This window comes from Myripristis murdjan, chromosome 1, assembly GCF_902150065.1.
Source record: "Myripristis murdjan chromosome 1, fMyrMur1.1, whole genome shotgun sequence".
Classification (NCBI taxonomy): domain Eukaryota; kingdom Metazoa; phylum Chordata; class Actinopteri; order Holocentriformes; family Holocentridae; genus Myripristis; species Myripristis murdjan.
This window is the reverse complement of record NC_043980.1, coordinates 38,440,161-38,467,447: the sequence shown is the minus strand read 5'-3', so window position 1 is coordinate 38,467,447 and position 27,287 is coordinate 38,440,161. Positions and strand designations below refer to the sequence as shown.

Genomic DNA, 27,287 nt, shown 5'->3' with positions numbered 1-27,287 from the left:
TTTCTGACTCTCACACGTATTTAAAAACTTCATTTATTTTACTCTAAGCCTGCGTATCGCTGCTCTTCACCTCTTCCTCCTACTTCTTCCTCCTTCCTCCTTTCTCATTATTTCTTTTTTTCTCTCTCTTTTTATGTCGTTTGCTTTGAAGGGAGGAAATCTGCACTTTTGCACAAGCAGCAGCAGTAGGCCGGGGATGAAGTGATTCACTGTATGGAGAGAGAGAGAGAGAGAGAGAGAGAGAGAGAGAGAGAGAGAGAGAGAGAGAGAGAGGGGAGAGGTTTTACACCTCTGCACGTTTCCTCTCTGATCAGTTTTCCTGTTGTTGGCATCTTGATGATTTGTGTCGCCTTTCTCTCTCCCTCCCTCTCTCTCTCTCTCTCTCTCTCTCTCTCTCTCTCTCTCTCTCTGTCTCTCTCTCTCTCTCTCGTTCCATAAGTTTTCATTTTGTTTTGTGCTGTGATGGCTCTCTGGCTCGCCGTGACCATCTCGGCTCTCGTGCTGGTGAAAGCTGGTGAGTGTGGATCTTTGTTCTGCTTTATTTTTCTTGTGAACAGTAGAGACAGACAGGGGAGAAGGAGGGGATGATGGTGATGATGATGATGATGATGATGTGAAGCGGGTCAGAGGAGCTGGCTGGGACTCCCAGTGTCACAACTACAGAGTGTTGAGAGCATTGATCTTCACCCTCTGAGGCTCGGGGACACTTCAAGGCCTCCACACTCGCCTGGAATTTATTTCCGTTCATATTTTTGCTCTTCACTCTTTGCTCTTCTAATACACATTTTAAAAACCAGCTAACCCTAACCACAGCCAAGTAAATTAGAGCATAAATATGAATTTAGCAAATGGAGGTTATGACTCATAACGTGGCTGAAAATTACACTCGCACCTGCAAGTACAAAAATATGCTTGAAAAGTTTGATAATGTATTTGAAAAGCCCCCAAACACAAACAGAAAATGTGTACAATAGGAAAATATGACAAAAATCAAAAACAGATGCAAAATGTGACGTCTGATGTTCACAATGCCTCCACTGCCTCTGTAGCTTTGAATAGCATAATATTTTTGGTGTTGTTTTGTAGAAACGTATATATATATATAGTTCTTATATATATATATAGCATGTAACATATAGTTCTTTTGCTATATTTTGGGATGGACATACAGCACACCCTGAAAAACAACAGGCATTTAACGGTTCTTTGGAGGCTTTTGAGAGTTTCACAGACCTTTTGGAATAGGGGATCAAAGTAAAGCGTGGGTCTTTAACAGTTGTTGAAGTACTGCCGGTTTGGAGGATTTTACCCATTTTTAAGTGGTTCTTTACAGCACGTTACAGAGTCTAAGTACAATAATATGAGCAGGGTGCTACAGAGAACCTTTCTAAAGGGGTTCTTTTCAGTACCATAAAGGATTCTGTGATGGTAGAATAAAGACCCAGATGAATAAAGAATCAGTTTTTTGTGTTTTTGGCAGTACCATGATGGGAAAAAAAATACTCCGTACTCAGCAAAAAAGTAGTAATCAAGAGATTAGTGGTAAAATGTAAAAAGTATGAAAAGTAGAAGCAGTCTTTGTGAAGAATGGTTCCTTCCAGAGTGTGAAGTTACTGATGCATTAAGCTATAAGAAGCATGTTAATATCGTAGCTCTAACTGCTCTATATTCTGATGGCTAGTTTTACACTAACAGTGAGCTTACCTTATGCTGTGCATTGAAAAGCTTCCCCGAGGCCATCAGATCAATGTAAAAGTACAGTGTTTTTCTTTGAAATGCAGTAAAATAGTTGTGTAAAGTAAGTCCTCATGCCCTGTGATGATCTCCAGGATGATTTAATGTGTGACCAAGATCTTGTCTGGACGTAAAAAGGGCTGGAGGGTTTATGGAGGAGGTGCAGTAGCTGTATCTGAGTTTAGTTTGATGCACTTATTGTTCACTCAGGAAGTAGATCTACCTACAATTTTAGCGTGAGAAGCTCAGCTTATATTAATGTTTTTCATTTTGCTAGTGAACTGCAGTTCTAGTCAGTTTGCTTCACATTGAAAGTAGCAAAAAACAAGTATTGCATCCTGTTCTGTGTCTTAAACAGAAATGTACATATTGCATGTTCGCTGATAAAAACACACACATACATGTCCTTTAGACCTACATTACTTATCATGCAGACCATTGGGAACCAGTGACATCTGGATTCAGTTACACGATGACAGAAAACATCTCATGATGAGCCTTTTCATTTTGCCCCAAGTTCTCTGGCTCCTCTGGACTGGATTTATTTTTGCCACAAATTCTCGGAGGCCTCGCGGCCTGGTTCAAAACTCATCCAAGGAAGTGGAAAGTGCAGCTGTGGTGCTCTACATGCAAGTCTGGTAGCAGTTGAAGTGGTGCTCGTGAGGCATTAGAAGGCATTATAAGCACATCGTGAGCATATTTGTTTTACTCCACTCAACATCATGTGAATGTAGGGTGTTCAACTCTTTATGCGACAACTTAGTTGTTAGTGACATGATATTAAACTGAACATCATTTTCTGATGGAGGTTTGATGACTGTAATAGAAGAAGATTTGTCTCTGTTTAAATAACGTATTGCAACATTGCAAGGAAATGTTGCCATTATATCAATATCCAATGTTTAGTCACAGAGAAATGTAAAAGTGGGTGCCCAAATTGCTCTAGAGAAAAATCGCCTCAATTTTGACCAGAACTTTTTGCATTTAATTCATCGAAGCTCCATCACATTTATATTAAGGGAAATAGTCAAAGCCCAGATAGTCTTTAATGACTGCAGTATCACATCAAATAGAAAAGATGTCTTGTGCATCTTTTTAGACACATTTCCCTGGAATTCAGCAGGACATATCTGGTATCTTTGGAAACCTTGGGATCTCCACTACAATTGAAAATAAAGTTTGGTTTGAACAAAGCGGCAGAATGATGTAATGATGAACACGCCAACTGGACCAGCAGGTTTAAAAAAAAAAAAAAGAGAGAGATGATTATAATGTGCTGCTGAATTAAATTTTACTGAGTGGCAATTGTGTGGCTTTTACCGAAATAATGGTGCTTTTTAAAATTACGCAACACAAATTCTTCTGAACTGGCGGGCTGTTTGTGGAAGTTTTGTTTAGCTTAGTTTAATTGAGGCTAACAGATTAAAACCCACTGTTCTCTGAATGAGCCGTGTGTGTTTGCATATCGAGTGGCAGGTTAGACTCCCTGGTAGTTAAGACGGGGTGTTTGTAATCTAATCCCAGCTCTGTTCCGTTGTCCTCCACCATTCTGTTACATTTTGCGTTCATCTGCGAGATGCTGGGAAACAAAAAGGACTGTAGGAAATCAACCTACTCACACACACATTGGATCATCTGAAGTATTTTTTTTTAACATTTCAGCGTGAGATATAAATTTAGTGCATTCATTTTTCTCCTCATTAAAAACTCAAATGCTCTTACAGAAACAGCTCGTCCCACTAGAAACAGGACTGTGACCGCGTGGATTCCACCGATGTTCCATTTTAGATTTGAAGTAACCCCATATATTTTCCTGAGTATATTCCATGCTCAATCTATCTGTTGTCTCTCCCCCAGAACCAATCATCAATCAGACCACTGCCACCACACCTCTCTACCAGACCAGCACCTCTAGTCCCTGTTCCTGCCTCGATGCCAAGCCCACGACCCCAACCCCCCAGACCCCCAAGCTCTCCCTGGGCTTCATAAGAGTCCAGTGGAAGGGCAAAACCTGTAAAGGAGACGTCGTCCTGTCCCGTCTCTCCTCCCCGAACTCCACCTTGCCGCTCTGTCATGATAATTTGGAAAAAATCCAACATCTCTTGTCGGGTGTGTGTGAGCGGATGAAGGGATGTAGAGGCAACCTGAAGTGGAAAGAAGGTGAGGAGACGATAGAGGGGCTGAGGGTCTCTGAGGATCAAGGAGAGGAGCCTGTCAGCTGCCGAACGCTGACGGTGGACTGTGGAGGTTGGTTTACTTTGTGAATGTGGCTCTGTGTAAGCAGATTCATACATTGTTTTGGCCATTTTCTTGTCAAATTAGCTTTTAAGGCAGTGGTTTTCAAACTTTTTCAATAATGAAATATTTTTTTCAGTCAAGTACCCCCCTGCAAAAAAAAAAAAAAAAAGGTATAAAAAAAAATCCTCTATGCAGAAGTCCAGTCCAGCTCCATCAGTGTGAAACAACAACCTGATGCTGAGCAGATTCTCTTGTTTCTGTTTTTGCTTCTTCTTCTCTTCTTCCTCCTTGTTTCCAGCTGTATCGCTGCTACACTTCAACCTCTGATCCTCTTTCTGGATTTGTTTTGTCTCGTCTTCCCGCTCAGAGTGAACAAACGTCCTCGCTCGAGGCCCACGGCAGCAGATTGAAACCACAAACACACACATCTGACACCTTCAGGAAACCCAGAGGGAATATAAAACGTGCTTTATCAAACTTACATTTACATTTTTTATTGAACTTATTATTTCATTACATTGAAATTACATTCAAATAGGGGTACGCGTACCCCTATTTGAGAACTTCAGATGATGTGTTTGATTTGAATAAGAACTTTAAAGTGCCTGAAATGTACGTTTTTCTTTTTTTTTTTTTAATTTTGTCTCCATCTTTGTCTCTCTGACTTTGTTTCTGAGCTTTTATTGCTGCCTCTCTGCACTGCACCTGTCCACTACAATGCCTTTCCCCCGGCTTTTCTCGTATTACGCTGGCTGATGAAATTGACAGTAAAACAAAAACACACACTCAAAAAATGCATCTTCATGTGGGCCAAAGCCGGCACTGCGTTTAGGTTTCAGAAGGTTAAAGGTGCAGACTTGGTGTTGGAATGAAGATTAAAATTAGGATTTCAGTTCAGCAGCATCTAAATGTTCATGTGTGCAGTGGAGAAAATCTGTTATTTTACAAAATCTGACAAATGTTCTGTGTTTACCGTAAAGCAGAAGCACATGAGATGTATACATGTTTGAACACACGTTGACAGTTAGCAAGGATTTGACTGATACTTCCTCACTGCCGCTGATTAAAGGACAGGTTTGCTATTTTGGAACCTACGTCCTATGTACAGATTATCTGACATCATCCTCAGACGCAGACATCATCATCTCACCGATCAATTCAGTATTGATCCTGATATCGATTTGCTACAGCTGGGTAATTGTAATTGGTTTTGAAAAGGTAATATTGCTTTTCTGAAATGGGAAAAGAAAAAGAGTTTGCAAACCGATCATTCAGTTAACAGAGCTGCTCTCTTTGGAACAGCATTATTTAATTTTACAAACTAAGCACTACCTCTCAAACTGTAAACTCTCATGCTCTAGCTAGTCTGAGTCCATAACTGTGGACAAAATATAGAGTACAGAATGTGTTCTGTATTTTAAAATACAGAATGCTCTCTCTGTTTGTAAGTACTTTCTGAGACTGATAAGGTTTTTCGAAGCCATTCACAATGTCCAACTGAACGTGAGTGGGAGCCTGCAGCGCATCAACATCAGGACTGGTGAAATGATGATCTCTGTGTCTGAGGATGATGCCCAATAATCTGTAACTAGGACCTAAAAGAGGGAAACCTGTCCTTTAAGGAGGCTGTGATAGAGTTTCTCACATGAACACGATGAGGACCTGAGGAACAACACAGCGGCTTAGTGACCAAGTGTCCTGCCGTCAATACTCAAACCACTTGGGATGGAGGCTGGATGTGCCACAGGTGGACTGGGTTTATGTTGGTTTAAACCTGAACAGGGGGCTTGCAAGACCCTCTCTGTTCCTGGACCTGGGAAGACGAAAAGCCGGACAGTTAGACAGCGTGCTGGTTTTTGGGGTGTGGTCGGACCAAAATAATCTGGAAATGTTATGGAATCTCAGGGCGCTTTCCAGTCTGAAAGCAACCTGAGATTCCACAACATTCCAGATTATTCTGGTCTGTTGCGGCTCACTTGGCTAGTTTGTTTCAGATGAATATGTTTTACTCTGTCCCGACTAGGTTTGGCTCGTGTGAAAAGGAAAAACCTGTTCCCATGAGCTGTTCAAAACCAACAACTCTGAGCAGGGGCCAGATTCTCCAAAAAGTTCTTACTAATAATCTTAAGACGTTTCGTAAGAGGAAAAAATGAGAAGTTCATAAGAATGTTCTCAAGTGCTATTCCCCATTATTTTCTTAAGAACTGCACATTATCTTAAGAACTTCTTAATTTTTTCCACTTACGAACTTCTCAACTCTCTACCTTTATGTAAACAAACAGCCTCGAGCTGCAAACCACAGCAGTTCCATCTAAAATACAACAAAACAATATCCATTATAGTCTCAACTTTGATTTGATGTTATAAAAGTGTTTTCTCAAAAATTGAGATACATACTTTGTATTGGACAGCGGCGATATTACTAACCTATGAGTTAATGGAATCTAAATATAATTGACACATGAATGGTGACTGGTGGCTAAACAAAATGTCCTCATATAGACTCAGAAACAATATATGTGCCTATATGTGTCTAAATACTGGTTTAGATATTAAGCTGAATTACAGTTTAGATAATGATTATCACTATGTTAACATATACAATGTAAAATTTTTAAGGTATTAGCCTACTACATTAATCTATGTTATATAATCAAATTTGGCTCTAAATTAATCAAAGATGTTTGAAAAATAGCTTACCTTCACACAGCGTGTGGTTACTTAAGACGACCTTTACCTGTCTTAAAGTTACGATACTATTTAAGAAAAATAGTAAGATAATTTCTTTCAAGAATCCCATTTATTCTTAAGAAAAATCTTAAGAATAAAGTTGAGAACATTCTTAAGATCTTTTGTTTGGATTCTTAAGATATTTTGTTTGTGAATTCGAAAATATCTTAAGATTCTTCTTAAACCCAAACTTAAGAAAAAAAGTGGAACTTAAGAAGAAATTTTAATCTTAAGAACCTTTGGAGAATCCGGCCCCAGGTCCACTTGGCAGGGGTGGCCTTAGCCCCTCCCATCATTTTGAATTAAAATGGGACAGATATCATTCAGTAGTTTAGTATGGAACCAACTCTGACAGCTACACAAATGGGACAGGTTGTGTTTGTAGTCCCGGTTTTCGGAACAGATTCTCAAAAGCACGTCGTCAGAGAGGACATTGGAAGAGTCTCCTCTGTGAGGGCAGCTTGCTCGCACCCAGCAGCTTCATGTTTCCCCGTGACGCAGCGTGCCACCTTGTTCAAGTGGGGTAAGCGATGCATGACCCGGCTGTTTCTCTGCTTATCCAGTGCACCGCCACCGCATTTGGCATACAAATAGAGTGTAGTCAAGCAAGATGCCTGCTGTGACATCTGGACGGAGCTGCAAGTGCAACATGCTTGACAGTTGCACCAAAACAGAGAAGTGCAGCACAGATTCTCTGCCCTGGGTGATGCTGTGCTGATTTGCTCTTTGAAGCAGGATTACCTCCTGCCCAGCAGACTGATGACTACTTATGACTCTTTGCATCTTGTTCCCCAGCAAACAGGCCATCAAACAGCCATCAGATCTCATGGAAAATAATAATACAACAGAAGTTATTGTCAACATGGAGAAGAGTGAACTGTGTGTTCTGGAGGAGGACTGTGTCCTTATTATTACATCCATGACAACTTATTTTCCCATGTGGCTCAAATCTGTGTGTGTGTGTGTGTGTGTGTGTGTGTGTGTGTCCAGATCTAAAGGAGTCCTCGGTGACTCCAGAACCAAAGGGGGGGTCTGGAGGCTACAAAGTAGCAACAGCTCTGTTGTGTTTGCTGCTGGTGGCTCTTCTGCTCATCCGCTTCGCCAAGCCTACAGTCAAAGCCCTGCAGAGAAGATGTGGGTGCACACACACACACACACACACACACACACACACACACACACAACCACACATGCTCCACTCTCTTCTTTCCTCTCTGTCTCTTTCACATACACGTGCTTGCATTGCAGTCAGGCACACATGCCTGTACGAGCTCTAATCCCTGCATAAAAACACATGCAACACATACACACACATTGTTACCACCCCCCCATACACACACACACACACGCACACACATTCCCATACACATACATGCATATGCTCACACATTTGCACACAATGTGCAGTATGTTCTGACCTGAAAACTGCTTCATATTCAGATTAAGTCTAGTGCCAGATTAAAGATTATGTTGAAGAAGGAATCTCTGCAGAATATTGTCTTAAATCCAGACAAAGGCGTCTGTTTGCAAAAACTGCCAGTTACATCAGCACAGAATCTAATCACGGAGTTCTTCCAGAGGACTGAACCGGTCATTAAACATTTTGTCAGCGACCAAACCAAAAGAAACCTTCACACAAAACTGACTGCAGCTAAATGATTTGAACTAACTTTAGTTTGACTTCTACGAACCTACAAATCAGCAGCTTCACATCATGAAGGAAACCGACGGATTTTCCTGTTGATTGTTAACGCACAGTTGCAATATTTCCACTATGCAGTATGTTTAATAGTTTGGTTTTGTGAAAACTGTTGTTGTCTTTTTCAACACAGTGTCAGACAGGAGACAGAGCCGCTGGATTGGACCTACACAGAGTCAGAGTGGTGAGTCACACACACGCGCACACACACACACACACACACACACACACAAATATTTGGATAGAATTGGACATGGCCATGGGTTTTTCTCATGTTTTCTTTTTTAATTTTTTAAAATTCTTACTCAAGTTATTTTATGCCACACACACATACACACACACACACACACACACACACACACACACACACACACACATACACACACACGCATATGCATCATAATCATATACATACACATACACACACACACACACACACACACACACACATACACACACACGCATATGCATCATAATCATATACATACACATACACACACACACATACATATATGCACATACACACACACACACACACACACACACACATATGCACATACATACACACACAAAAACACACACACACACACATATATATGCACATATACATATATTTGTATGTGTGTGTGAAACATTGAATCATTGTGCCTGTCCACCCTGCCTCTCTCACTCTCTCTCAGTTTCCTACCATCGAGGGAAAGCTGCAGCTCAGAACAACGATGGAGACAAGAGACTGTCATACCCTGGTAACATGCACACACACAAACACACACACACACACCCCGCAAACGCCACATCAGGCGCACAGTGCTGAAGTTAGCTAACTTCCTGTTGTTGAAGCAGCTCTGGAGCGGCTGACGGTCAGCACCAGCAGAGAGCCTTCATCCAACAGGAACAGCGACTACAACTACTGACACGCCTCCGGCATCATCCTCACCACCAGGGGCGCCAGCGGCTTCAACGAACCCATCGCCTGCTCACCAGATATGAGTAATTTATTCTGACAAACACCAAGTCTAAGTGCCTTTAATGGAATGAACTGTTCTCAGGCTGCAGAGTAGAGGAACTTTCATGTGTTTACCAATGAACCACTGAGCCAATCATTCAGGATCATCACAGGTGGCCAATATGGGACAATACAGACAGTAATAATAATATAATGACTGATTTTCATGGTGTGTGCTTCCATTGGTAGTATCACATAAAAATGACAATATCTATATTTCCATGGATGTAGTGGATATAAATCCATCTGAAACTCGGTGTGCAGATGGGTTTAAAAAACCAAATCAGTCCCTCTGAAAATATTTATTCTGCCCTCCTTTTGACTCACCACTACACCACTGCTCACATTCTCACCCCCACCTTCATCATTGCGTCATCATCATCGCCATATTTTGAAATTACACCGAGGCCATCCACAGGATATTGATTCTGTTACATCTTGTGATGTTTTGTGTGATGTTACACTTTTACATGGCATTCATTGTCATATTTCCTTTGTTGATTATCATTGTGTTATGCGTGCGATTTCTGTAAAATATTTGGAGTGTTTCATTTCCTAAGAAATAAAGTTTTCTGTTTGAGTTCAGTTACAGGCTGTGAAGTAGGTGAATGGAAACTTTTGGAAAGTTTCGGGAGGAGAGAGACGAAGGCAGAGTGCGAGGGGGAGAGAGTGAGAGACGAAGGTGGTTACGTAGTGCAGTCGTGTGGTTTCCTTGCCGTTGACACCAGCTTCCTGTTTGTGTTATTTCTGTCACAACATCACTCTACCTCTCCCTCTCTCCTCCTCTCCCACGTTCTCTTTCCACATTTTCTCTCTCGGCCCTTACACTCCTGGCTATTCTCTTCTTTCCTGATTTGGATTTCTTTGCCTGTCTTTTGTCCACTTCCCTCTTTCGCTTTGCTTCTTTCCAGTTTCTCTTTTTGTCCTCCGAAGTAAAATAAGAACACACACACACACACACACACACACACACACACACACACACACACACCTATACAAGTGTCCCAGTAGTTATGAGCCTCTGAAAATGGGGTGACAATGTATAAAACTGGCTGTAATTCCTAAACGGTTAATATCATATTTTTGTTCAAGCCCTTAAATTAAAGCTGAAGGTCTGCACTTCCATCACGTCTTGATTAGTCCATTTCACATCCACTGTGGTGGTGTACAAGGGCAAAGTTATGAATGTTTCGTCACTGTTCAAATAGTTATGTTTTTTTTTTTTTTTTTTTTTTTTTTTTGCAGCCACAATGTGCCTGAGTCCATAGTTATGGACGTAACTGTATATTTAACAAGATGTCAAACTTGATGTCAAATAAGTGGTGATATTAAAATATAATGTTGAATAATCACTCATACATTTTTGTATGATAATAATATCCAATGAACCCTTTGAAACTTTCGAAAATTAACATAAATTCTTTCAAAAACAAAAAAATGACCACAAAATCTGTAATTAAACAAACAAACAAACAAATAAATAAAACACACACAGAGACACAAACAAACAAACAACAGGAGATTTGCAAACATTACCAAAAAATTAGAAAAAAAAAAAAGAAAAATGTGATATATTTAAACTTAACCCTTTATAGGGCACTCATTGAAATACTTTGAAATTCAAAAAAACAACCCTAGACTGTTATTAGAGAACATGACAGGACTTTATTACTTTTTTAAAAAATTTCTAAAATTTTCATTTTGTAATAGAAAATCAAAGCCATTGAGATTGGTCAAATGCCAAAATCATGTGACCTGGGATGTAGAGCGATCTTTGCTGATTGGCTGGGTGAAGACCAAATGATTATTGAACTAACTGAGACAGGGGATGGGCCTGATATGTAAAATTTCTGAAATTACCCAAAATAGTCACTTGCCCTATAAAGGGTTAAAAGAAAATTACCATAAAATCACATCAAAATTACAACAAAAATGTGAAGAAAAAAAAATGAAGGAAAAATTACAATCAATTGAGAAACAAACATATCTTATCAGACTTTCACTTTCACTTATATGAGGACTGGATGGATGTGCGCCCACACCACAGTTTGTTTTTTCAGGTTCTGCTGCAGTTGTCATGTTGTGGCTTTATTGGCTCCTCAGTGGACTCTCACGAGGCTCCTGTCTTGGTTTGTGATGCGGTCCCACCAGTCCCACCAGTCTGTAGCTCCCAGAGGAGAATCCCCCGGTAAGTGGAGGCGTGTGGCCGACAGCTCAGTGTGCTCCCGCTGACCCCCAGGTGCCTGCAGCCTCCTCACATTTAGAGCCCTGCTTACTCAGCGGCCCCCGGGGGCTCTGCAGCTCTCACGGGGGCCACATGTTCACTCCCGCCTTGTTCTGGTCTTTTTTCGTCTTCTCCTCGGCTCTTCCTCTCTCTCAGTTCCTTTTTGTACACCATCTCTCTCGGTACATCACCTCTCTTCCCCCGCCTTCTTCCTCTCCGTCTTTCATTTTCTCCCTCTTCTCTTCGTCCCTGTTTCTCTCTCCCCCTCTCTTCTTGTATCCACCCTCGTCACTCTCTTTCCCTTGTCCCAAACTGACGTTCACCTGTCACTTCTCCTGCTGTCATAACCACGTTCACCTCCAACCTATTATACGCTCTCTCTTTCTCTCTCCCTCCAATCCCTCCATCCTCCATTTTCCTTCCTTCTTTCGGGCAAGTTATCCCAGTCCTTGTAAACGCTTTTCTCATTTATTGGGAGTGCAGAAGCTTATTGTTGCATTCAGAGCTTATTGTTGTGCTTTCCCCGGCCTCCTGGGCTAAACAGCTGAGTGTATTCTGGCTGTGGAGTGTACTGTCACTCTGTTAGGAGGTGAATAGAGCATTTTCAAGCTGAACAGAGGCAGATTATTGTGGTGTGTAGAGGCTGGAGAATGAAGGAGGACGCGAAGGGGAAATGTGCACCATACAGCTGCAGGCAGGGCTATTCCAGTTACAGTGCGCTCAGGCTGCATATTTTTGTCCTGAACCCGACAGGCATTTCTTTTAGTGTCCGAACCTGACCTCAACTTGAGCTTTTGCTTGTCCTGCATCACGGTTTTCGTTGCTCAGTCACTTTCAGCTGCCCTAAGACAGCAGTATAGCAACAATGTGCCCGAGCAACACGCCCATGGGCGCTCAGATGGACACAAAAGACTTTGGACGGGAAAATGACAACTGAGCCGGCTGGGAACGAGCAAAGACACTTGGGGCTTGGCGGCACGCAATGTAAAATGTATGATGGTGTCATTTGTTCATGGAGTATTGCTATGAAAATTCGATGTAAAACACCTTTAACCCTTAGGTGCATAGCGGTCACTATAGTCCAGTCATTTTATGAAAAAACCTAGGACAAATTGCAAGAGAAGCAAACTCAACTGATTTTGTATCCTCAGTTTGTCCTGAGTGAGGGGAAAAAAAGTCCCAGGAAATCCCATTGGTGGAAAGTTTTGAAAATCACCTATTTATGACCACATATTACCAAAAAACACTGTTTTTAACACACAGGGGAAAGGGGTTCAAAATTTTACTTTCAGATATCACTATAAAAATTCACAGGTTGATTACACACACAAAGACAAGAAAAAAGGTCAGTTACAAGTTCTTTGAATTATTCTGTTTACACATGCATATCACACATTATCTGATTTGATATGCGCTAATAAGGAATATAAGGAATAAATGCCAGAAGAGACATTTAAACAGTGAATTAAAAGGTTACTATATATATAGTAACCTTTTTAATTCACTGTTATATAGTAACCTTTTAATTCAAGGTTACTATATATATAGTAACCTTTTTAATTCACTGTTTAAATGTCTCTTCTGGCATTTATTCCTTATTAGCGCATATCAAATCAGATAATGTGTGATATGCATGTGTAAACAGAATAATTCAAACAACTTGTAATTGACTTTTTTTCTTGTCTTTGTGTGTGTAACCAACTTGTGAATTTTTATAGTGATATCTGAAAGTAAAATGTTGAAGCCTTTCACCTGTGTGTTAAAAAGTGTTTTTTGGTATTATATGGTCATCTAGACGTGATTTTCAAAACTTTCCACCAATGGGATTCCTTGGGACTTTTTTCCCCTCACTCAGGACAAACTGAGGATACAAAATCAGTTGAGTTTGCTTCTCTTGCAATTTGTCCTAGGTTGACCCCAATTTTGGCCTAAAATTACTGGACTACTACACTGGACAGCTGTGTAAAAGTCATTTTCTCCTAAATGCAGTGGTTTCTATGGTGGAATTGCATATCAGCTGTTAGAGTGCTCTCTGCTGCTCCCCTCCATTGAGGTTTATGCAGAAACTGTCAGTTCTTGTTGCTGAACACATATTAATACTAGTATCATGACATGTTAATACCAGTCCTGCATCCTTAAAGAAGTATGGAGACTCACCAAAGTGTTCATGCCCTAAGAAGAGTAAAAACACATAAGAAAAAAATCTGGACTCAGGCTTTCATAATTCATGCATCAAAGGGTTAAAGCTTCTGTAGAGAATTCCCTTCATAGTTTTACAAACCGTTATTATACACATCAATCCAAACTAAATGCATGGAGAAAAAAAATCCAGTGTTCTGGGCTGCTCCTAGCAGTCTAGTCTCATGTGTTAAAATCTGAGGGGGACAAATCAAACAGCCGAGCACTTCAAGGAAGTGTAGCCATCTCAGTCTCATCATGCTTTGTGTACACGCACTGTGCACGGCTTCCCCTCCCCCAAAAACTCCGCCTAACCTACCTTAGCTACGGTAATTTAGCTTAGCTACAACCCACCAACACGCCCCTATGTCCTCACTGCATGGACATCATCAGACAACAATCCATCCACCAACTAAGCTCTGGGTCATGAGAAAAATGTTCTCTAATACGGCGGGCCGATTAGGGCAAAAACACTGAAAAATGCGCACACACACATTCAAAATGTTCATAAACACATTAAAAATGTGTGCACATGCTCTAAAAACGTGTACATACAGACTGAAAAAGTTTTTTTCCCCCCCACCACCTTCACACAGTGGCATATAGGTGGGGCAAAAAAATTAAATGGCCTAAAAAAGTCTCAAATCTGACAGATGAAACCACCCAAACCCCTTAAACTGAGCTCTGGGTCAGGAGAAAGAATCGCTGACAGTGCAGGTCTCCTCACAAAAACATACTGTCACGGTGTGGAACCTGCCAGAACTCCTAAACTTTCTTTTGAAGTGTGTGTGTGTGTGAGTGTGTGTGTATGTGCTTTTCTACTGTGAATGCTGCATACTTGTGGGTGACACTTCATCCTGTCAACTCTCTTGTCTATCTGTGCTTATGTGTAAATGCACACGTTTAAGTGTGTGTGTGAGTGTGTGTGTGCGCGTGCGTGCGTATCCATCTGTGTTTGAGTGGGTGTATTTTGCCTTGTCCTCTCATCAGCAGGTCACAGTATGAGATGATAATCTGGCCTCATTGCAAATGTCCCGTCCAGTGAAACAATGACAGATGACTGCAGATTACAGCGGCAGATTATCTACCAGGGATTGACAGAGAGGGAAATGAATGTGGAGAGAGAAGAAGGAAGGGGAAAGAGGTGCAGAGAAAGTGAAATAAAGTGAGAGAGGGAGAAAGTTACGGAAAAGCAGGAAAAGTCCGCAAGAGAGGAGAAATGGAGGGAGAGAAAGAGAGCAGGAAAAGAAGGCACGGTCATTTTGGCAGGGCTGGGCAATTTGTAGTGATTCTAATATTATTCTAACATAACTGCTGCAGAGAGAGAGAGAGGGAGAGGAAGGGAGAGAGGGAGGGATGAACTGAGAGAGCTGCAAGAGAATGACAGAAAAAGATGGAAGAGAGAGAGAGGTGTAAAACAGAATGTAGTGTTATGTTTGAGCCTGCGTGTTTAAAAGGTGTTTAAACCTAAAGGACACATCCAGTCCATCTGCCAGCATGTAATCACCACAGGTGCTCATGCCAAAGCAGAAACACTGCTATCAGTGCACGCACATGTGTAATCTCACTGGATTATTGCATCCAGCTCAGGTGAATACTATAGCAGTAATACCCTCAAAGATCACTGATGCAAAGTATTGACGCTTTCATGCAGGTGCAATGTGTGTGTGTGTGTGTGTGTGCGCGCGCACTGCACCTGCAAAAGTGGATGAACCTAAATCTACGTGTGATTACAGGATAACTCTTCTGTGATGGCCCAAAGATGAATCAAAAGATAAACCGATTCAAAATGTCCTGAATGCAAAATGTTAAGGTTTATGTATACTAAATAATGTAACCGCTCACCAACACAGAAATACACACTTGCAGCTGTGCAAAGCATATGAAGCTTAAAGCTGATCCTCAGACAGCTTCCAGAGGGTGGGCTCCTTCCTCCCCTAATTTGTGTCTTTGTCCCTGGGAGGTCTTGTGATTTATGATTGTTGTCTCTTGACCATGAGGATTATATCCTTTCTCCCTCTCTCTCACTTGTCTCCTTATCCTGTCAAAGTGCTACGCTGCTTCTGACAAGTGGCAAAAAATACTGAGACAGAAACACACACACGTTGGCAGCGTGAGAAAGGCTACGGAAAACCGAAGACTTTGTTCTCTGGTGGGTGCCGTTTTTCTTCCAGCAGTGTTAGCTGCAGGACAAAACACACCACATTTGTGTTTTGTGTAAATGCATAACTTCTGTCAGAAGACAGAAACACAGTGATACCCAAAAACTTAACTACATTCAGACTGGCTCAGACAAATGGGCAAGTAATCCAAGTATTTAGAACATGTTACTTGAATAATCTCATGGGAAACATTACAAATGGGCGTGCATTTTTCAAGGTAACCCGAGCTAGCCTTCACAATGTTAACCGTCGGGCGTGTAATTGTTGATATGTAACATATTAACATAATATACATATTAATTCCCTTATTGGCTATGCACCCCAAAGAACACTGCGATCATCTGCTGCTGGCTTATTGGTTTCCTACAACAGTCGAAAGAAAATTGGGGATGCCGCCTTTATTACTTACGCCCCTAAGCTTTGGAACACACTACCTTTAGACATCAGGGAAGCCAGCTCACTAGACATCTTTAAAAGAAGATTAAAGACCCACCTTTTCGCTCTAGCCTTTAACTAGCTCCTATTTTATTCCACACTGTTGTCTTTTATTGTTTTATTTGCATCTTTTGTTTTATTTCAAATTTTATTTCAATTTTTAGCCTTTTCTTTTTAATTCCACCCTGTGCTGTGTTTTATTCTTTTTAATGTTTTATTTAATGTTTTCAAATGTTCTTCTTTTTATTGTGAAGCACTTTGAGCTGCAATTCTTGTATGAAAGGTGCTATACAAATAAAGTTTTATTATTATTATTATTTATTATATTTTTGACATTTTGTTGGTTTGCAGAAACATAAGATGGCAACATTTTATTTTGGCGACTGGGTTGCACAACACGTGTCATGCTTTTGAATTGACTGACGCTTGTTTTTGGACACTTGGCCTCTTCCCCGGGTGGGTCTTGTCACCTTATTCGTTCCTTGTGTATTTAAGTCCCATCTTCAGTTCAGTTCTTTGTGTGGTCACTGTCGTTGCTGTGTGTGTGTATTCCTAGCATTCTTTGCGTTCTTTATTTTCTAGTTTAGGTTATTAAAGGACTCTCCAGCACAACCTGCTCCTGTGGCCCACACGTGACAACATGCCTGCAAACATGGCAAAATGCACTGCAGCTTATCCTTTAATGTCATGTCTCTGTATATGCTAATGCTCCCTTCTCTTCATGACGCTTAATACTATATGTCTTTAATTTTTCATTTATGTAGCACTACATATCATTCTGTAGTGCTACCTGGCAGTTGTGGATATTCAGCGTCATCTCATTTGCTCATTTTTTATTTATAATCTATATGTATTTGCTGTGTCCTTTTATTTGCTTCCAAAATAATTGAATTCACCAGAGCTCATCAAAGTTTCACGTAACATAATGTAATCCAGTGTAATTTAATCTAATGATGGAGGCGTCCGTGTTGAATAAACGAGGCCGGTGTATCTGAAACTGTGCCACTGTAGGTAAGCACAGGTCTGCTTAGTAATATTTTAATGCTTTGGGGGTTTTTTTTGTATTTTTTTTTTTTCTCTCATGTTAAGCTCCTCTCTCAGTGTCAGCTCAATTGTCCTCTAAGCCCCTTCTGCTGCTCTATTACTACTCTCACCACACACACACACACACACACGCACATACACTTCTGCCACCGAGACAGAGGATGGGAGAGAGGGATTGAGCATGTGAGAGAGAGAGAGAGAGGGGGGGGGCAGGATAGAGGGGATACAGAGACTGATATGAGTGGAAGAAGAGAGCAGGATAAAACCAATTAAATGAATGGGACTTCTCCCACCGTTGAATATGCAGCCTGATTCTTTCAGTCATCCACTCTTCCGGTTTTCTTGCTTAGCTCCCTCCATATCAGACATCACAGAGGAGGAACTGTTTACACGGGACGATAACGACACATATGTAAATGAAGTCAGCATGCGAGTACTTGTCAGCTGGAATTCAGCTTTTCGGTGCATAAATGTGTCCCTGCCAAGGGAAACAGCCTCTTCAAAAAGGAGGAGACTAAACAGCTTATTCTGCAAATTTCAGCCAAGCAGAGGAACAGCCCTCCAAAGTGTGTGTTAGTGAAAGCCACTTAATTCCATTAATGCAAGTGGGATTTTTACTGGAAGGAGCGCTGGATGGTTACTGCCTGCTTGGGTGACAAAACCACACTTACACACTATTAGATTTTCAACATTTTATTTGTAATTTATTTTGCAAAATCTTTAGTCATTACCAGACTTTGTTTCAACCTGCTGTTTCATTGCCTGCTTTTTTTTTTTTTTTTTTTTTTTGGTCATTGCCCATAGATTTTACACATGCCTTTGTAAGATGTAGTGAACAGTGAATGAGTGAGTCATTTCAGAAACAGATAATTTTTTTTTTTTAATCTGACTTTATTTATGTGTTTAAGAAAAAAAAAAAAAAACTCCATCCACGTGGAAGTGTTTTTGAAAATATCTTTGTCCACAAGAACGCAGCAACGTCTGCGTTTTTGCGTGCAAATCACGTGCAAAGAAGCGAAGGAGTGAGGAGGGGTGGTTTGCTGACATTCCAGAGTTAGCTACAGATGCAAATGCAGTGAAAATATCTTAACGGCATCCAAAACTGTAGGGCAAACGCAGAGGAATGATAAAAACAAGGTGAGTGTTTCGCTTGGACAGAGGAGGAGGTCGAGCTCCTCCTAAAAGATAAGATAAGATAAGATATTCCTTTATTAGTCCCACGGTGGGGAAATTTCACATATTACAGCAGCAAAGTGGATAGCAAGATATGAAGCATAATTTACACTCTAAACAGTATATACAGATAATAAGTACCAAAGAGCCATATAAACATTATAAACAAGGACCAAGTGACCAATGAATGCAAGTTGTTGAAAATAACTGCTCATCAAAGAGGCGCCCGTGTGAGGTCAGTGTCCCGCTGTGAGCATGTGCAAAGAGGGAAAGTGGTCAGCATTGTCAAACTGTCTCACTGTCACCGTCCATACCACAACAACAAAACAGCCTTTTCAAAAGAAAAGCGCTTTCCACAAGTTTGCAGAGACCAAAAATGTCAGAAAGTCAAAGTGGAAAGAAAAACCTGAGTTTTCAAAAAGCCTGTCTCCGTGTCCACTGGGGACACATGGATGCTTTAGCCAAAGGGACACCAGGTTGGAGGACGGCCACATTATAGGAAGAGAAAGAGTGGCTCAAAGGATGCAGAGGGAGCCATTAGGTTAGATTGGTCGTAGATGAGTTTTTTTCTATATATAGCTATATTTTCAAAATGTGACACACATGCACATCACAGTTACAGTCGTGTGACACGTGACAGACACTAAAATAAAGCGGCAATGTGGAGCGTGCCTGTCTGAGTCCAGCTGACAATGTTAAATATGGGATTTGTGGTCGAAAGCGTTTACATTTGACTGGTCTGACAAGCGCTTGGCTTTCACTGCTAAGCCTGAAATTACACATTATCAGCTTAATACACACCCACTGTGAAATATATGAGGCTGGAGAGAGAGAGAGAGAGAGAGAGAGTTTTCTCCATAAACACTGATATCTCCCATACCATCTAGACACTGACACACACACATACACACTGAACAATGGCAGTAAAAAAATATATATATATATTTAATTTAATGGCAAAGCTGATAAAGCACTTTGAAATGGTACACAGAGAAGGATGGACAAAAAAAAGTGAAACAGAGAGATGGGAAGTAGAGGGGGAGGAAGAAAGGAAAAAATGAAGAAATAAAGAAATTGTAAAGAGGGAGGGGGGCGCAGACTGAGAGAGAGAGAGGGAGAGAAAGAGAGAGGATTATTTATCGTTTTAAACGAACAAATCCGTATTGTGTGAATCCGGCAGAGAGAGAGAGAGAGAGAGGCAGAGAGAGAGAGAGACAGAGGGGGAGAGAGAGAGAGAGAGGAGAGAGGAGAGGAAAGAGAGCGGAGGTTTGCAGCTGCAGTAGACCAACGAAAAAAAAAGCAAGAAGGGAGGCAAACTGACAGAAAAGGCTAAAACAAGAGTCCTAGAGCTGTTTTGTTTTTGGACTGGGGGATATAATTTTGTGTTTTGCTCATCAACATTTAAAAAAAAAATCTGCTGAAAGCCACGATGCACTCAGCACCCTGAGCGAGGACTGAGGCATCCACTGGAAACCAGCAGAGAGAGCCTACAAGATGACCTCAGGGGCTGAGGATGTGATGTGGAGCTGAAACAGACACATACAGGTGGGTAAAAGGATGTGTGTGTGTGTGTGTGTGTGTGTGTGTGTGTGTGTGTGTGTGTGTGAGAGAGAGAGAGAGAGAGAAAACAGACAAAAAGAAAGGGGTGCTGAAGGAACGTGATGTGGAATGTGTCTACCTTGCATTTTATGTGTGTGTGTGTGTGTGTGTGTGTGTTTGTGTGTGTGTGTGTGTGTGTGTGTGTGTGTGTGCGCACGTGTCAAGGTAGAGAAAATTGAGAGAGGATGAGGTTTTGACATGGGAAGTGTGTGTTATGTTTTATATGTGTGTGTGGGGGGGGGGCTTTATGGTATTTTCTGGGTCATGTTGTCAGGTGGGATCACACACACACACACACACACACACACATACAATATATAGAACACAGAGAACACACACACACACGTCATATATTTAGCTCAGTGTTGTACTACATTGTGTCGTCTTGTGTGAAGCATCATGCATGCAGTTATGCCAGCTACAGCTGAGGAGTGTGTGCCTGCACAGGGCATACTGACTCCTGTGTGTGTAGGATCATTCTCAGATTATTTTTCATAATGACTGTAGAAAAATCAGACCATTATGGTGACAATGATATTCTGTGTGTTGTTTATTGTGTGTCCACCATCATGACATCAGGCAGAGTGTGCACCATGCACTTATGGAACAAAGGCTAGCAAAAACAACAGGAAGGTTGTATTATATTGTTATGTTAGCTTCAGTCAGGCTTGGCTCAGGCTCGGCTGGATTATTTTAGGTAAAGTGCAAACCAATAGACACACTCCAGCCTACAGATGCTGTAATGTTCCAGTCCTGTAGTGTTTAGCACCGTGCACAGCATCAACTGTTGCTCTATTGAAGTTAGTCATGGACAGTGTTGTGCATGAGGATGGCAGGTAGTGTTTGTGGGAAGGATGGACCAGCAAGCAGGCGTAGATTTTGAAAGATATAATCATTTATTCAGGCCAGCTACAAAAAAAAGGAACAAAAACAGTCTCATCCGGTCTCTTTCAGACAAAAAAAAAATAGGAAAATTTTGCTGCCTTCAATACAGCATAGAGCCCTCCACTTCCCAGCAGAGTATGAAACAGACCAAGGACCAGTCTGCTAGTTTCCTCCACCTTTTACACCTGGCCAGCTGCTGCTTTGGCCAATCAGGGAAGGTCTCTGGAATTAGAAAAAGAAAGTGTATTTAATGTATTTAATCCATCTCAGAGTGATGCCACCTGAGATGGATTGACGTTAGCTTTTATATGTTGATGAAATGAGCGAGAGGAATGTGCACCTTCCTGTCAGCATGCATACCAACATTAACTTAAATCACACAGAAGTCATGGAGGAAGTGAGCTCCATTACAGACAGGTGCAGAGAACTACACTGGCCAATGGATTGTCAAGGACTGTTGTGTGTCTGCATTCAACTGAGCTCAGTGACGTCCACTCATGCACTCTCATGCTTTTGTGTTGGCCTTCGACTTTCAGAGCTGTCAGTCTGATCCAAGCCGTGGTTACAGGTGTGAAACTTCCCTGGACCATGGTCTGGAGCAAACAGCCAAATCTTGGTCCGACAAAAAGAGGTCTGGAGCAAACTGAACCCTGGTTCAGTTAGTTTCTAGTGTGAAAACACTTTTTTGGAGGGCTCGGACTTTCAGACCAATCACAGGAAGAAGAAAGGAAACATGATGCTGTAGCAAACAGGGAGAGGAGGAGACCAAGTGTTTCAAGTCCCCATGAAATGACCTCACGTGACTTCTACTGCATGTAGAACTGAACATCTTAAATAATGACATCATCCTGCACTAGTGGCTGTAAATTAAAATTTCAATTAATAAAACCTTCATAAATCTTCATAAATCTTCTCTCATCCATCTACCCCTTCAAAATAAAATAGTGTTTCTCTCCCAAACTGATATCCTACTGGGTTAGGTAATGGGTTTGGTCTGTCCTGTTGGTTTGCACTAGTGAATGATCCTTTGCTGCACCATGTCCCTCCCAAACATCCAGTTTCAACAGGAAATACATCAAATCGAGAAAGTAAGAGACCATTTCATGGGGTCTTTAACTGAAATATGGTCAGATGATGTTTTAAAAAGTCAACTGGACAAAAGTGACACTTTTCAGGCATTTTTGCATGATAAGGAGGTTCATTTGGCAAATTCAAAAGAGTCTTGAGTATTGTGCTTTAAGCTGATGCTGCTGGTAGCAATATCATAATAATGTTATACGTTATTGTTATAGCGGCGATGAAATGAATCTGTTAATTCATTTTTTTGTTTGCTGTTAATTCAAACAGTGATAGAGGGCTACCCACCGACCACCATCAGACGCACGGCTGTCGACAAACCAATCAATGTCAAGCACAGGGAGAAGCAGCCCACGTAGGTGATGACGACAGGACATAGGTATGTCATGGAAAGTTTCTTAGCACGTTCCCAGAATTGTAATGTGAAACAAAACCTAACCAGATTGAATGTATAATGACACAAAAACATGAACATTGGTTCAGATCTTAGACTTTCATACGTGAACTGGTCCTGAAACACAAATATCTGTTGCCTAATTGACGTTATGACAATATAGTGGCATTAGCTACAAACAGATCTTGATACAAAGCACATTTACACAAAACATAAATTTTAAACCCACTAAAATTCAGTTTTCTGAAGTATAAACTGATAGAAAAAGAGTTCACTGTGTACACCTCCATGCGGATGTGACTTTATGTGGTGAGCTTGAACTACATCGATCTTGCCTGAGTTTCCAACTGGGAATTCCACTTTGAACAGCCATTCCATGGACCATTTCCATGTAGGAGATTTTCCTTTTTTCTGACTTCCAAGTACAATTTAATACACAATATACACAATATATGTTGCGACTCTCCAGTCATTAAGCAGTCTCTCTGTATCATAGTTGCTTGTTAGCCAAAGTGTTTCATTAGCTGTCCAAACATATGTTATTTAAAGCAAAACTGCTTCAAGTAAAATATTCTCAGCAGCATAGTATATGCTATTCAGTATCCAGGAGAGGTTAGCATAACTAGCTGCTTATACAATTTTTCTCTAAAATAGATAGCTAATTATCTAGCAAATGTTATGTGGAGTCATTCCTATGTTCCCAGGGTCCTATGTTCCCCAAATTTATATGGCAAATCATGGGAACATGGCAAAGGGTCCTATTTTCACAGGGTCCTATGTTCCCCAGTTCTACATACAGTACAGGCCAAAAGTTTGGACACACCTTCTCATTCAATGCGTTTTCTTTATTTTCATGACTATTTACATTGTACATTCTAACTGAAGGAATCAAAACTATGAATGAACACATGTGGAGTTATGTACTTAACAAAAAAAGGTGAAATAACTGAAAACATGTTTTATATTCTAGTTTCTTCAAAATAGCCACCCTTTGTTCTGATTACTGCTTTGCACACTCTTGGCATTCTCTGGATGAGCTTCAAGAGGTAGTCACCTGAAATGGTTTTCCAACAGTCTTGAAGGAGTTCCCAGAGGTGTTTAGCACTTGCGGGCCCCTTTGCCTTCACTCTGTGGTCCAGCTCACCCCAAACCATCTCGACTGGGTTCAGGTCCGGTGACTGTGGAGGCCAGGTCATCTGCCGCAGCACTCCATCACTCTCCTTCTTGGTCAAATAGCCCTTACACAGCCTGGAGGTGTGTTTGGGGTCATTGTCCTGTTGAAAAATAAATGATGGTCCAACTAAACGCAAACCGGATTGGATGGCATGTCGCTGCAGGATGCTGTGGTAGCCATGCTGGTTCAGTGTGCCTTCAATTTTGAATAAATCCCCAACAGTGTCACTAGCAAAACACCCCCACACCATCACACCTCCTCCTCCATGCTTCACAGTGGGAACCAGGCATGTGGAATCCATCCGTTCACCTTTTCTGCGTCTCACAATGACACGGCGGTTGGAACCAAAGATCTCAAATTTGGACTCATCAGACCAAAGCACAGATTTCCACTGGTCTAATGTCCATTCCTTGTGTTTCTTGGCCCAAACAAATCTCTTCTGCTTGTTGCCTCTCCTTAGCAGTGGTTTCCTAGCAGCTATTTGACCATGAAGGCCTGATTGGTGCAGTCTCCTCTTAACAGTTGTTCTAGAGATGGGTCTGCTGCTAGAACTCTGTGTGGCATTTATCTGCTCTCTGATCTGAGCTGCTGTTAACTTGCCATTTCTGAGGCTGGTGACTCGGATGAACTTGTCCTCAGAAGCAGAGGTGACTCTTGGTCTTCCTTTCCTGGGTCGGTCCTCGTGTGCCAGTTTCGTTGTAGCGCTTGATGGTTTTTGCAACTCCACTTGGGGACACATTTGAAGTTTTTGCAATTTTCCGGACTGACTGACCTTCATTTCTTAAAGTAATGATGGCCACTCGTTTTTCTTTAGTTAGCTGATTGGTTCTTGCCATAATATGAATTTTAACAGTTGTCCAATAGGGCTGTCGGCTGTGTAGTAACCTGACTTCTGCACAACACAACTGATGGTCCCAACCCCATTGATAAAGCAAGAAATTCCACTAATTAACCCTGATAAGGCACACCTGTGAAGTGAAAACCATTTCAGGTGACTACCTCTTGAAGCTCATGGAGAGAATGCCACGAGTGTGCAAAGCAGAATCAGAGCAAAGGGTGGCTATTTTGAAGAAACTAGAATATAAAACATGTTTTCAGTTATTTCACCTTTTTTTGTTAAGTACATAACTCCACATGTGTTCATTCACAGTTTTGATTCCTTCAGTGAGAATCTACAATGTAAATAGTCATGAAAATAAAGAAAACGCATTGAATGAGAAGGTGTGTCCAAACTTTTGGCCTGTACTGTATGTGCTCTCTCAGGGTCCTGTGTTCCCAAAGTCCTGTGTTCTCAGGATTCTATGTGGGTAAGGGTTAGTGTTAGGGTTAGAGTAAATGTGTGTTAACAAAATATCAAACTGGGGAACAAAGGAGGACCCTGGGAACATAGGACTTTGAGAACTTAGAACCCCAGGAGCTCCAGTTTGTTATGGATCAGTGAGTGGACTTGTCTTAACTACAACTCAACCACTATTTGGGAAACACGAGGCTAAAGACAAAACAGTTTATGATCTGATCAGTGATCTGAATTTGAAAGCATCCATATAATCAGATTATTTACCCTTACTGATGATGTTACGAAATCCGCCACAGCAGTATTTTTTCAGCTATCTCCATTATGCTGGCTGTTACTCACCACTGATGATGTGAGATGTGGTGGCTTGGAGATTTGTGATGCAGCTGCAAATGTGATGCAACTGCAAAGCCTCCACCCACACAATAAGCATATATGCATGGCATTGGCCTAGAGGCTGTTGTGACAGGTCCTGTAATAGCCTATGTTCTTCCCCCATAGGGCTGCGGTGATGGGAGATGTAAGCTGGTGCAATGTGTGGTGGGGCAGAAGAGGGCTTGGGATGTTATTGCTGTTGTGGATTTTCACTGCAGGTGAGTGCCTGTTATAAAGCCTCTTCAAAGCAGCCATTTTGATATGAATAGCAGGCAAATACAGGCATTGAAGGTTCTGTTCCATTTAGGTCTAACAGAACCAGGGTCCTGGTCCACTTCAGTGGAACACAACTTTAATAAATGTCATTAGTAACATATGTGTTTACCTGCTAATTTATGTCAAAGCGACTGCTGTGAAACAGGTCTACTGACTCATAGACCTTTTCTAGTTCTTTTTTCTCTTTATTTGAATCAATGTCTTTCCATGTGAAAAGTGCAGAGGTGAACAATAGACTTGTTTCATATGTTGTACTTTTGTTACCCAGCTCTTCTATTTATTCTAAACTAATCTTTTTTTTTTTTTTTTTTTTTTTTTTTTTTGCTGGAGAGTCTTTGGCTTTCTAATAAACCTGAGTCTTTAATCCCTTCTTTTATACTCCATCTCTTTTCTTGTCTCTCCCCTCCAGTCCCGCCATCCTACCCCCAGCCTCCCCTCCCTCTCTCCCTGCCTGTCCAGATGTCAATTGTTCCCCCTCCTTGGCAGTTCCTGCCCCTGTCCCAGGCTGATCTGGGGCCACTCTTCTCCAACTCCAGCCCGTTCTCCTTCTCCCAGAGCCTCCTGGTGGTGCCACCACCTGGCCAGGCCTCCAGACCGGGCCTCCAGGCCTCATTCGGGACTTATTCAGTCACACAGGTAAGGAGGAAGGGCAAGATGGATGGACATATTTGTGAAGTGGGAGGGGTGATTCAATTAATGGATCTCTTTAAAGGTATGCTGTGTTATTTTTTGACACTTGAGCACCATCTAGTGGCTATCACCATCCACACTGTTATAGAGACTGTACAGATATTTTTAAAGGAACTACAAGTATCAGGTCAAGCAACAGGAGAGGAAGGCAAGTATAGTTCATGATACATATAGGCTACAAGTCATATTGTTTTGCTGTTATTAACAACAAGTGTAAAGGACAAAGCATTAGCAGTGGGAAGCCACATACCACATATTTTGCTTGCCTGAGCAACAAATGTAAAAGCTGACTGTTCCATGGAAGAGAACACAAAATAAAAAAGTCACGACAAGCGAGTCTTTTTGAAATTTTGTGGCCATTTCTGCTTTATTAGACAGTCAGAGTGGAGAGAGACAGTAATGACAGGACAGAGAGACTTTGAAAAGTGGACAATGAGCCATATCTCCTCCAGCAGGTCCTTCCAAAACAATGGGGCTCTAATGGCAAAGACCAGGGCTGGTATTCACAAAACATCTGAGGGATAAAAGCAGCTCCTAACTCTCTGATCTCCTCTAAAAATAAACGGCGTGTCACTTTTTACATTAGGACATGACTTAACATGGCTTCTGCCTCGTAATCGGGTTAACATTATGAGTCAGGGATGTGCCAGTGTAATTGTTATTATTATCAATGATATTGCTCTCTAGTCTTCCTGGTCCTAAAACTCTGTCTCCTCTGGTGTGTGTCAGCTGCCATGCTAGATGCTACACACACACAGCTGTCACAATTCCACTTCTATATGTTAGTGCAGCACTAAAATAACAAATTATATCTCACTTTTATGCCCAATGTGATGTCCATGTGTATATTGTAAAATCAATATATCAGTCACTCTGTGGTGCACGCTTATGTTCTGTCTG

The 27,287-nt window shown here is 41.4% G+C and overlaps 2 protein-coding genes across 2 annotated transcripts in view; both read left to right on the top strand.

The window, feature by feature from the left end:
- Window positions 1–356: 356 nt before the first annotated feature.
- cd5 (CD5 molecule) lies at window positions 357–10,085 on the top strand. The gene is made up of 6 exons (XM_030059545.1): window positions 357–514; window positions 3,592–3,981; window positions 7,693–7,836; window positions 8,535–8,585; window positions 9,082–9,147; window positions 9,245–10,085. The coding sequence occupies exons 1-6, from the start codon at window positions 463–465 to the stop codon at window positions 9,313–9,315; spliced, it is 774 nt and encodes a 257-aa protein (XP_029915405.1). The 5' UTR covers window positions 357–462; the 3' UTR covers window positions 9,316–10,085.
- Window positions 10,086–19,923: 9,838 nt separating this feature from the next.
- Window positions 19,924–27,287, top strand: part of tmem132a (transmembrane protein 132A) — a 28,011-nt gene continuing 20,647 nt past the window's right edge. Inside the window, exons 1-4 of the mRNA XM_030056571.1 lie at window positions 19,924–20,168; window positions 22,455–22,563; window positions 25,548–25,639; window positions 26,107–26,333. Of these exons, the coding sequence (XP_029912431.1) occupies window positions 22,547–22,563; window positions 25,548–25,639; window positions 26,107–26,333 (336 nt within the window). The 5' untranslated portion in view covers window positions 19,924–20,168; window positions 22,455–22,546. The remainder of the gene's footprint in view (window positions 20,169–22,454; window positions 22,564–25,547; window positions 25,640–26,106; window positions 26,334–27,287) is intronic.